General features: G+C 47.4%; 1 protein-coding gene across 1 annotated transcript in view; it reads right to left on the bottom strand.

Annotated features, from left to right (window-relative positions):
- ARHGAP39 (Rho GTPase activating protein 39) overlaps window positions 1-12,395 on the bottom strand; it is a 190,484-nt gene that overhangs the window by 77,309 nt on the left and 100,780 nt on the right. Inside the window, exon 2 of the mRNA XM_064706796.1 lies at window positions 11,109-11,540. Coding sequence (XP_064562866.1) covers window positions 11,109-11,540 — 432 coding nt within the window. The remainder of the gene's footprint in view (window positions 1-11,108; window positions 11,541-12,395) is intronic.

Raw genomic sequence — 12,395 nt, 5'->3', positions numbered from 1 at the left:
AATTTCCCAGCAGACGGGATTTGGGTGAAGACCCCGGTATCCCAAAATTCCTGAGTTTTGCTCCAAGGAAAACGCTCCTGACGGTCAAAAATCCAATTTTTTTTTTCATCCTTCAAGCTCCCACTTGGAATTCCTCCTTGGAGAAGCAGCGGCAGATCCGAGTTTTCCATGGAGATTTGAGGCATCTTTTATTCCAGAAATCTGCTTTTTTTTGGGAATTTTCGGAGTCAGGAAATGGCTGCTGCCTGTAATGGGAGGGGGTTTGATCCCAGAGAACTGGATTGGATTTTGAGAGAATTCCCTTTGGATATTCCAGCTCAGCCACACTTAATCCAGAAATATTTACATCTCCGATATTCCAGCGCCTTTGGAATGTGCTAAAAAAAAAAAAAAAATTGGGAATCCCGAGGAATAACTTGGGCACAATTTCCCAGCAGACGGGATTTGGGTGAAGACCCCTGGCATCCCAAAAATTCCTGCGTTTTGCTCCAAGGAAAACGCTCCTGACGGTCAAAAATCCAATTTTTTTTTTTCGTCCTTCAAGCTCCCACTTGGAATTCCTCCTTGGAGAAGCAGCGGCAGATCCGAGTTTTCCATGGAAAAGTCTTTTTTCCCTGCCTGGGAAACTTCTCCAAGGATTCCAAGCCAACAACCTCAGACGGTGCGGAAAAAATCCCGACGGAAAATCCGGCCGACGTTCCCGCTCCGAGATTTCACGGATGTCGAGCCGCCACTTTAGGACAAGCGTGGAAAACTCCATGGAAAATCTGGGAAATCCTGCTGGGAATGCTCTGCTGACCACCAGGACGAAGAAAGCTGATGTTGATATTCCAGGGTTGATTCCCGAGGCTGGGAATCCAATTCCCAACTCACCGCGGAAGCGCGAGGTGATTCCGGCGGGATCCGGGAGCTTGGCAACGGAAAATTCCCGGTGGATTCCAAGGGTTGATGATGGAACATCCCCATGGATGTGAGGAATGGATTGGGAGTGGTCTCCAGCATCTGGAGACGCTCTGGCTCCTAAATCCTAAATTTTAAGGGAAGCTCCGGGTGGGAATTCCGATAAAAACTTCCCCGCTTATCCCAAATTTCCTTTTCCAACCAGATGAGCTGAGATTCTCCAGAAACCTTCAAATAAGATTTTATGGGATGAAACCCGGAGTGGGAAACCTCCTGGGAAAACCTGGATTGGGAAGCCGTCCCAGCGGCGGATCTCCTGCGAGAAACCCAACTGAGAACTGGGAATCGTGGAATTTCATGGAATTTCATGGAATTTCATGGAATGGCTGGGGTTGGAAGGGGCCTTCAAGATCATGGAATTACACAGGGATATCTTCCGCTATCCCGGGTTGCTCCAAGCCTTGTCCAACCTGGCCATGGACAATTCCAGGGATGGGGAAAACGCAGGAATGGGGAAAATGCAGGAATGGGGAAAAAGCAGGAATGGGGAAAAAGCAGGAATGGGAGTTTTTTTCCGGCCAGGATATGAGGATGGAGGGTGGGAGGCAGCCATGGTTTGGATGGGCTGATGGGACTCATCCAGGGATTCAGGTGGGAATTCCGGTCAGCAGGAATTTCTGCGGGAAATTCCAGCCAGCAGGAATTTCTGCTCCCTCTAGTGGCGTCTGAATTTTAAAAAAAAAATTAAATGAATTTTTAAAGCTCCAAGACCCGGGATCTGCTCAATCCCAATCCCTGGAAAGGCCAAGACCTGGAATTCCTGGAGATTCCAGGACACACAAACTCCTGTCGGCAAAACCCAGCCCAGGGCGGAATTCCTTCTCTCTTCCAGGAGATTTCCAGGGATTAAACGTTTTCATTTGAGAGTCCTGATCCCACCTTGGGAATGATCCTTTTCCCAGGAAACTCCTGATTCTACCTTGGGAATGATCCTTTCCCCAGGAAATTCCTGCATTCCACTTTAGGAATGATCCTTTCCGTAGGAAATTCCTGATCCCACCTTGGGAATGATCCTCTCCCTAGGAAACTCTGGATTCCACCTCAGGAATGATCCTCTTCCCAGGAAATTCCTGATCCCAGCTTGGGAATGATCCCTTCCCCAGGAAACTCCTGATTCCAGCTCAGGAATGACCTTTTCCCAGGAAATTCCTGATCTCATTTCCAGAATGATCCCTTCCCAGGAAATTCCTGATCTCGTCTCCAGAATGATCCTTTCCCCAGGAAATTCCCAATCCCAACTCCGTAATGACTCCATTTCTCACAAGAAATTCCTGATTCCATCTTGGGAATGATCCTTTCCCCAGGAAATTCCTGATCTCATTTCCAGAATGATCCCTTCCCAGGAAATTCCTGATCTCGTCTCCAGAATGATCCTTTCCCCAGGAAATTCCAGATCCCACCTTGGGAATGATCCTTTCCCTAGGAAACTCTGGATTCCACCTCAGGAATGATCCTCTTCCCAGGAAATTCCTGATCCCAGCTTGGGAATGATCCTTTCCCCAGGAAACTCCTGATTCCACCTCAGGAATGATCCTTTCCCCAGGAAACTCCTGATTCCGTCTTGGGAATGATCCTTTCCTCAGGAAATTCCTAATCTCATTTTGGGAATGATTCTTTCCCCAGGAAATTCCAGATCCCACCTTGGGAATGATCATTTCCCTAGGAAACTCCTGATTCCACCTCAGGAGTGATCCTTTCTCCAGAAAAATCCCACATTCCAGCTTGGGAATAATCCTTTCGTCAGGAAATTCCTGATCCCACTTTGGGAGTGATCCTTTCCCCAGAAAATTCCTGATATTCCCTTGGGAATGATCCTTTCCTCAGGAATCTCCTGATCCCAGCTCAGGAATGATCCTTTCCCCAGGAAATTCCCAATCCCAACTCGGTAATGATCCTTCTCAAAAGAAATTCCTGATTCCATCTTGGGAATGATCCTTTCCTCAGAAAATTCCAGATCCCACTTTGGGAATGATCCTTTCCTCAGGAAATTCCCGACTGCAAGTTGGGAATGATCCTTTCTCCAGAAAATTCCTGACCCCACCTTGGGAATGATCCTTTCCCCAGGAAATTCCTGCATTCCACTTTAGGAATGATCCTTTCCGTAGGAAATTCCTGATCCCACCTTGGGAATGATCCTCTCCCTAGGAAACTCTGGATTCCACCTCAGGAATGATCCTTTCCCCAGGAAATTCCTGATCCCACCTTGGGAATGATCCTTTCCCCAGGAAACTCCTGATTCCACCTCAGGAATGATCCTTTCCCAAGGAAATTCCTGATCTCACCTAAGGAATGATCCTTTCCCCAGGAAACTCCTGATTCCAGCTCAGGAATGACCTTTTCCCAGGAAATTCCTGATCTCATCTCCAGAATGATTCCTTCCCAGGAAATTCCTGATCTCGTCTCCAGAATGATCCTTTCCCCATGAAATTCCCAATCCCAACTCCGTAATGACTCCATATTCTCACTAAGAATATTCTTGATTCCATCTTGGGAATGATCCTTTCCTCAGAAAATTCCAGATCCCACTTCGGGAATGATCCTTTCCCCAGGAAACTCCCACATTTCACTTTGGGAATGATCCTTTCCCCAGGAAATTCCCACATTTCACTTTGGGAATGACCCTTTCCTCAGGAATCTCCTGATCCCACTTTGGGAATGATCCTTTCCCCAGGAAATTCCTGATTTCACCCTGGGAATGATCCTTTCCTCAGAAAATTCCAGATCCCAGCTTGGGAATGATCCTCTCCCTAGGAAACTCTGGATTCCACCTCAGGAATGATCCTCTTCCCAGGAAATTCCTGATCCCACTTTGGGAATGATCCTTCCCTAAGAAATCTGATCTCACCTCAGGAATGATCCTTTTCCCCAGGAAATTCCTGATCTCACCTAAGGAATGATCCTTTCCCCAGGAAATTCCTGCATTCCACTTTAGGAATGATCCTTTCCCAAGGAAATTCCTGATCTCATTTCCAGAATGATCCTTTCCAGGAAATTCCTGATCTCGTCTCCAGAATGATCCTTTCCCCACGAAATTCCTGATCCCACCTTGGGAATGATCCTTTCCCTAGGAAACTCTGGATTCCACCTCAGGAATGATCCTTTCCCAGAAATTCCTGATCCCACTTGGGAATGATCCTTTCCAGGAAACTCCTGATTCACCTCGGAGTGATCCTTTCTCCAGAAAATCCACATTCCAGCTGGGAATAATCCTTTCGTCAGGAAATTCTGATCCCACTTTGGGAGTGATCCTTTTCCAGGAAATTCCTGATATCCCCTGGGAATGATCCTTTCCCCAGGAAATTCCCAATCCCAACTCCGTAATGACTCCATTTCTCACAAGAAATTCCTGATTCCATCTTGGGAATGATCCTTTCCTCAGAAAATTCCAGATCCCACTTTGGGAATGATCCTTTCCTCAGAAAATTCCAGATCCCACTTTGGGAATGATCCTTTCCTCAGGAAATTCCCGATTGCAAGTTGGGAATGATCCTTTCCTCAGAAAATTCCTGACCCCACCTTGGGAATGATCTCTTTTTCAGGAATCTCCAGATCCCTCCCCTGTCCTTTCAGAAAATTCCAGGGAATTTAAAATCCATCCCCCAATCCCGGTTATCCCCTCACGCCGCTTTGGGAATGGGATCCTGCTCCACCAACATCTCCTGGGCTCCTTTCCCACCAGGAAAAGGCGGGAATTCTGCCCCTCTGATCCGCTCAGGTGAGATCCCACCTGGAATTCTGCATCCAGCATCCAACAGCAGGAGGATGTGGAGCTGCTGGAGCAATTCCAGAGGAAGCCATGGAGATGCTCCAAGGGCTGGGAGAGCTGGGAATGTCCAGCCTGGAGAAGGGAAGGATCCAGGGAAACCTTGGAGCTCCTTCCAGAGCCTGAAGGGGATCCAGGAGAGCCAGAGAGGGAATTTGGGAAAAGGGATGGAGGGACAGGACACCGGGAATGGCTTCCCACTGCCAGAGGGCAGGGATAGATGGGATTTGGGAAGGAATTCCTGGCTGGGAGGGTGGTGAGGGGCTGGGATGGAATTCCCAGAGAAGCTGTGGTCACTCCTGGATCCCTGGAATTGTCCAAGGCCAGGTTGGATGTTGGAACAACCTGGGATGGTGGAAGGTGTCCCTGCCCATGGAAAAGGCTGAAATTCCATGATCTCCCAGGCCTCTCCCATCCCAAACCATTCCATAATTCTGCAATTCCACCATTCCACATCCGCCGGCACTGAACGACCCCAATCCCATCTCCATCCCCAAAATCCCCCTGCTCCAGGAGGATCCCCCCATTCCCGGGCTCGGAGATTCCATCAGAACCTCGGGAAGGCGGAGCCTCCGATGTCCCAGCCGGGAATTCCCATTCCCACCCAGCCGCAGCTCCTGGGAACGGGAATTCCGCCCTGGATTGGTCTCCTCAACCCGGGCGGCTCCTCAACGTGGCCAAAAGCACCAATTAATTATGCATTAATTAACGACGCGCCTCGGGTATTCCCGAAAATCTGCGGCTGCTCCGTGCCTGGAATTGTCCCAAGTTGGGTTGGGTGACTGGAATTGTCCCAGGTCGGGTTGGGATGGCGGGAGGTGGAAAAAGATGGATTTTAAACCTCCTTTCCAACCCAAACCATTCCATAATTCCGTGATTTGCAGGTTTAATCCATAAAAAATGGAGGAGCGACACGAACGTCTCCGAATGTTTTTCCTTGGGAATGGAGCACCGGCTCCCTTCTGCTTCCCGAGGGAAATTATCCCGGCCAGGAGCTCCCCGGACCAGCCGGGGTTGTGCCGTGGATCATCCCAGCTCCTCAGGGAGATCTTATCCGGGGAAATCACGGAAAACCACAAAATTAGAAATTCCAACCCTAAAAACGAATTTCGGAGGATGAGAAATTGTTCCTTTAGGGAATCTTCTGAATCTAAAATATCCCTAAGGTGGAGAAACACCTTTTCCTGATGTTTTTCCTCCTTGTTTTTTGTAGGATCCAACTCAATGGAGACCCACCAGACATCAACCACGAGGAACCATCCACAAACCAGGATTTCCTTTGGACACCACCACCACTGGAAATTCCCAATTTTCTCCGACCCAAATTTCTCTAAACCCAAATTTCCAATCCGAAAAACGAATTTCAGAGGATGAGAAATCATTCCTTTAGGGAACCTTCCTGCAGGGAACATCTAAAACATCCCTAAGGTGGAGAAACACCTTTTCCTGATGTTTTTCCTCCTTGGTTTTTGTAGGATCCAACTCAATGGAGACCCACCAAGGCTCAACCACGAGGAGCCAATCACAAACCAGGATTTCTCTTGGACACCACCACCACTGGAAATTCCTGATTTTCTCCCACACAGGCCCCAACCCCAAATTTCCAATCCTAAAAACGAAGTGAATCTTCCCACAAGGAACATCTAAAACATCCCTAAGGTGGAGAAACACCTTTTCCTGATGTTTTTCCTCCTTGTTTTTTGTAGGATCCAACTCAATGGAGACCCACCAGAGATCAACCACGAGGAGCCAATCACAAACCAGGATTCCTCTTGGACACCACCACCACTGGAAATTCCTGATTTTCTCCCACACAGGCTCTAAACCCAAATTTCCAATCCGAAAAACGAATTTTAGAGGATGAGAAATTATTCCTTCAGGGAATCTTCTAAATCTAAAATATCCCTAAGGTGGAGAAACACCTTTTCCTGATGTTTTTCCTCCTTGGTTTTTGTAGGATCCAACTCAATGGAGACCCACCAGGGTCGAGCATGAGGAACCATCCACAAACCAGGATTTCTCTTGGACACCACCACCACTGGAAATTCCCGATTTTCTCCCGCACAGGCCCCAACCCCAAATTTCCAATCTTAAAAACGAAGTGAATCTTCCCACAAGGAACATCTAAAACATCCCTAAGGTGGAGAAACACCTTTTCCTGATGGTTTTCCTCCTTGGTTTTTGTAGGATCCAACTCAATGGAGACCCACCAGAGATCAACCACGAGGAACCATCCACAAACCAGGATTTCTCTTGGACACCACCACCACTGAAAATTCCTGATTTTCTCCCACCCAGGCCCCAACCCCAAATTTCCAATCCTAAAAACGAAGTGAATCTTCCCACAAGGAACATCTAAAACATCCCTAAGGTGGAGAAACACCTTTTCCTGATGTTTTTCCTCCTTGTTTTTTGTAGGATCCAACTCAATGGAGACCCACCAGACATCAACCACGAGGAACCATCCACAAAACAGGATTTCTCTTGGACACCACCACCACTGGAAATTCCTGATTTTCTCCCACACAGGCCTCAAACCAAAATTTCCAGTCTTAAAAACGAAGTGAATCTTCCCACAAGGAACATCTAAAATATCCCTAAGGTGGAGAAACACCTTTTCCTGATGGTTTTCCTCCTTGGTTTTTGTAGGATCCAACTCAGTGGAGACCCACCAGGGATCAACCACGAGGAACCATCCACAAACCAGGATTTCTCTTGGACACCACCACCACTGGAAATTCCTGATTTTCTCCCGCACAGGCCCCAACCCCAAATTTCCAATCTTAAAAACGAAGTGAATCTTCCCACAAGGAACATCTAAAATATCCCTAAGGTGGAGAAACACCTTTTCCTGATGTTTTTCCTCCTCGGTTTTTGGAGGATCCAACTCAATGGAGACCCACCAGGGCCGAGCATGAGGAACCATCCACAGAACAGGATTTCTCTTGGACACCACCACCACTGGAAATTCCCAATTTTCTCCGACCCAAATTTCTCTAAACCCAAATTTCCAATCCTAAAAACGAATTTTAGAGGATGAGAAATTCTTCCTTCAGGGAACCTTCTAAATCTAAAATATCCCTAAGGTGGAGAAACACCTTTTCCTGATGTTTTTCCTCCTTGGTTTTTGTAGGATCCAACTCCTTGGAGACCCACCAGGGGTGGAACATGAGGAACCATCCACAAAACAGGATTTCTCTTGGACACCACCACCACTGGAAATTCCTGATTTTCTCCCACACAGGCTCTAAACCCAAATTTCCAATCCGAAAAACGAATTTCAGAGGATGAGAAATCATTCCTTTAGGGAACCTTCCCACAAGGAACATCTAAAACATCCCTAAGGTGGAGAAACACCTTTTCCTGATGTTTTTCCTCCTTGTTTTTTGTAGGATCCAACTCAGTGGAGACCACAGAGATAAACCACGAGGAACCATCACAAACCAGGATTTCCTTTACCACCACCACTGGAAATCCGATTTTCTCCAAGGCTCTAAGCCAAATTTCCAATCCGAAACATGAATTTCTAGAGGATGAGAAATTCTTCCTTCGGGAATTTTAATCTAAAATCCAAGTGGAGAACACCTTCCTGAGTTTTCCTCCTTTTTTAGGATCCAACTCAGTAGACACCAGGATCACCATGGACCAATCACAACCAGGATCCTGGACAAATTTCTGATTTCTCCTGCCGGGCTCTAAACCCAAATTTCCAATCCTAAAAACGAGTGAATCTTCCCACAAGGAACATCTAAAATATCGCTAAGGTGGAGAAACACCTTTTCCTGATGGTTTTCTTCCTTATTTCTTGGAGGATCCAACTCATGGAGACCCACCAGACATCAACCACGAGGACCCAATCACAAACCAGGATTCCTCTTGGACACCACCACCACTGGAAATTCCCAATTTTCTCCGACCCAAACTCTAAACCCAAATTTCCAATCCGAAAAACGGATTTCAGAGGATGAGTAATTATTCCTTTAGGGAACCTTCCCAAAGGGAATATCTAAAATATCCCTAAGGTGGAGAAATACCTTTTCCTGATGATTTTCCCTCTTCCTCCTCCTTGGTTTTTGTAGGATCCAACTCAATGGAGACCCACCAGAGGCTGAGCATGAGGAACCATCCACAAAACAGGATTTCCTTTGGACACCACCACCACTGGAAATTCCCAATTTTCTCCGACCCAAATTTCTCTAAACCCAAATTTCCAATCCTAAAAACGAATTTCAAGATAATGAGAAATCATTCCTTTAGGGAATTCCTTCAGGAATCTATCTAAATCTAAAATATCCCTAAGGTGGAGAAACACCTTTTCCTGATGTTTTTCCTCCTTGGTTTTTGTAGGATCCAGCTCAGTGGAGACCCACCAGAGGCTGAGCATGAGGAACCATCCAAAACAGGAATTTCCTTTGGACACCACCACCACTGGAAATTCCCGATTTTCTCCCACCCAGGCTCTAAACCCAAATTTCCGATCCCAAAAACGAATTTCAAGATAATGAGAAATCATTCCTTTAGGGAATCTTCCCACAAGGAACATCTAAAAATCCTATACATTTCCCCAATGTGTGAAAAACCTTTCCTGTTTTTCCTCCTTGGTTTTTGTAGGATCCAACTCAGTGGAGACCCACCAGGGTCGAGCATGAGGAACCATCCACAGAACAGGATTTCCTTTGGACACCACCACCACTGGAAATTCCTGATTTTCTCCCACACAGGCCTCAAACCCAAATTTCCAATCCTAAAAACGAAGGAGACTTCCTCAGGAACTTCTATCAAATATCCCTAAGGTGAAAAAACACCTTTTCCTGATGGTTTTTCCTCCTTGTTTCTTGTAGGATCCAACTCAGTGGAGACCCACCAGGGCCGAGCACGAGGACCCAATCACAAACCAGGATTTCCTTTGGACACCACCACCACTGGAAATTCCTGATTTTCTCCACACAGGCACCCCCAACCCAAGATTCATCTTCCCACAAGGAACATCTGAAAATCCCTAAGTGGAGAAACACCTTTTCCTGATGGTTTTCCTCCTGTTTTTGGAGGATCCAACTCATGGAGAACCCAAACCAGGATCACAATTCTCACGAGACCCAATCACAAACAGGATTCCTTGGCACCACCACCACTGGAAATTCCGATTTTCTCCGACCCAAATTTCTCTAAACCCAAATTTCCAATCCAAAAACGAATTTCAGAGGATGAGAAATATTCCTTAGGGAACTTCTGGAATCTAAAAATCCTAAGGTGGAGAAAAACCTTTTCCTGATGGTTTTCCTCCTTGGTTTTTGTAGGATCCAACTGCAATGGAGACCCACCAGGGATCAACCACGAGGAGCCAATCACAAACCAGGATTCCTCTTGGACACCACCACCACTGGACAATTCCTATTTTCTCTCCACGGCTCTAAACCCAGATTTCCAATCCTAAAAACGAATAGGTGAGAATTTTCCTCAGGGAACTTCTAATCTAAATATCGCTAAGGTGGAGAAACACCTTTTCCTGATGGTTTTCCTCCTTGTTTTTGTAGGATCCAACTCAATGGAGACCCACCAGAGATCAACACCGAGGAGCCAATCACAAACCAGGATTCCTCTGGACACCACCACCACTGGAAATTCCCAATTTTCTCCCACCCAAGTCTCTAAACCCAAATTTCCAATCCTAAAAAAAGTAATTTCAAGAGAAATCATTCCTTTAGGGAACCTTCCTGCAGGGAACATCTAAAACATCCCTAAGGTGGAGAAAAACCTTTTCCTGACGTTTTTCCTCCTTGGTTTTTGTAGGATCCAACTCAATGGAGACCCACCAGAGATCAACCACGAGGAGCCAATCACAAACCAGGATTCCTCTTGGACACCACCACCACTGGAAATTCCCAATTTTCTCCTACCCGGGCTCTAAACCCAAATTTCCAGTCCTAAAAACGAATTTCAGAGGATGAGAAATTATTCCTTCAGGGAATCTTCTAAATCTAAAATATCGCTAAGGTGGAGAAACACCTTTTCCTGATGGTTTTCCTCCTTGGTTTTTGTAGGATCCAACTCAATGGAGACCCACCAGGGCTGAGCACGAGGAGCCAATCACAAACCAGGATTTCTCTTGGACACCACCACCACTGGAAATTCCCAATTTTCTCCCACCCAGGCTCTAAACCCAAATTTCCAATCCTAAAAACGAAGTGAATCTTCCCACAAGGAACATCTAAAACATCCCTAAGGTGGAGAAACACCTTTTCCTGATGTTTTTCCTCCTTGTTTTTTGTAGGATCCAACTCAGTGGAGACCCACCAGGGTCAACCACGAGGAACCATCCACAGAACAGGATTTCCTTTGGACACCACCACCGAACCGCAAATTCCCGACTTCCTCCCACCTTTACCTTTCCGTTTCCTCCTTCACCACCGAGTACTGGCCGGGCTGGCGGCCCGGCCGCTGCTCCTGCCCCTTCTCGCTGCCCTCCAGCTCCTGCTCCAGGGACGAGCTGGTGCTGCCCTCCCGGCTGACATTGCTGCTCCGCCCGGGGCTGTTCTCCGTGGACGCCCGCGGCGACTCCGTGTTCTGCTTCAGCGTCTGCAGCTTGGCCAGCGGGATGATGTCGCAGTTCTGGGGCCGGTGCCACACCGTCCTCTGCGTGGTGGCATTGTAGTAGTAGAAGCGCGAGGTGTTGGGGTCGAAGAGCTCCCACCACTGGTTCTCATTGGTGCGCTTGATGCGCACGCCGGCCGGCGGGTCCCACACGCACTCGCCCGTGATCAGGTTGGCGTACATGCGCTCCCGGGTGCGGGGCTCGATGATTTCCACCCATTCCAGCCTGGGAAAGGACAGGGAGAGAAGGGAAAGGTCAACCAAAAAACCTTGGAAGGTCACCCAAGGTCTGATGATTCCGTGATTTGACACGAGCAAGGGATGGAGAAGAGCGACTGCTCAACTCTTCCTTACACCACCATCAAGTCTCCTGTGTCCAAGACTTGATAAATCCCACCCATTCCAGCCTGGGAAAGGACAGGGAGAGAAGGGAAACGTCAACCAAAAAACCTTGGAAGGTCACCCAAGGTTTGATGATTCCGTGATTTGAGGCAAGCGCGGGATGGAGAAGAACAACTGCTCAACTCTTCCTTCCACCCCATCATATATTCCATGTCCAAGACTTGATAAATCCCACCCATTCCAGCCTGGGAAAGGACAGGGAGAGAAGGGAAACGTCAACCAAGAGACCTTGGAAGGTCACCCAAGGTCTGACGATTCCGTGATTTGACACGAGCAAGGGATGGAGAAGAGCGACTGCTCAACTCTTCCTTCCACCCCCATTGAATCTCCCATGTCCAAGACTCGATGATTCCCACCCATTCCTGGAAAAAAGCCTTGAAAGGAACAGGGAGGGAGGGAAAATTCAACCAAGATCCCTCCCAACCCCAACCACTCAATGATTCCATGATTTGATGCAAGAGCATCAAACTGGATGAAGAGCGACTGCTCAACTCTTCCTTCCACCCCCATTAAATATTCCATGTCCAAGACTTGATAAATCCCACCCATTCCAGCCTGGGAAAGGACAGGGAGAGAAGGGAAAGGTCAACCAAAAAACCTTGGAAGGTCACCCAAGGTCTGACGATTCCATGATTTGAGGCAAGCACTGGATGAAGAGCGACTGCTCAACTCTTCCTTT

This window comes from Zonotrichia leucophrys, chromosome 2, assembly GCF_028769735.1.
Source record: "Zonotrichia leucophrys gambelii isolate GWCS_2022_RI chromosome 2, RI_Zleu_2.0, whole genome shotgun sequence".
Classification (NCBI taxonomy): Eukaryota; Metazoa; Chordata; class Aves; order Passeriformes; family Passerellidae; genus Zonotrichia; species Zonotrichia leucophrys.
This window is presented reverse-complemented; position numbering and strand designations above follow the sequence as displayed.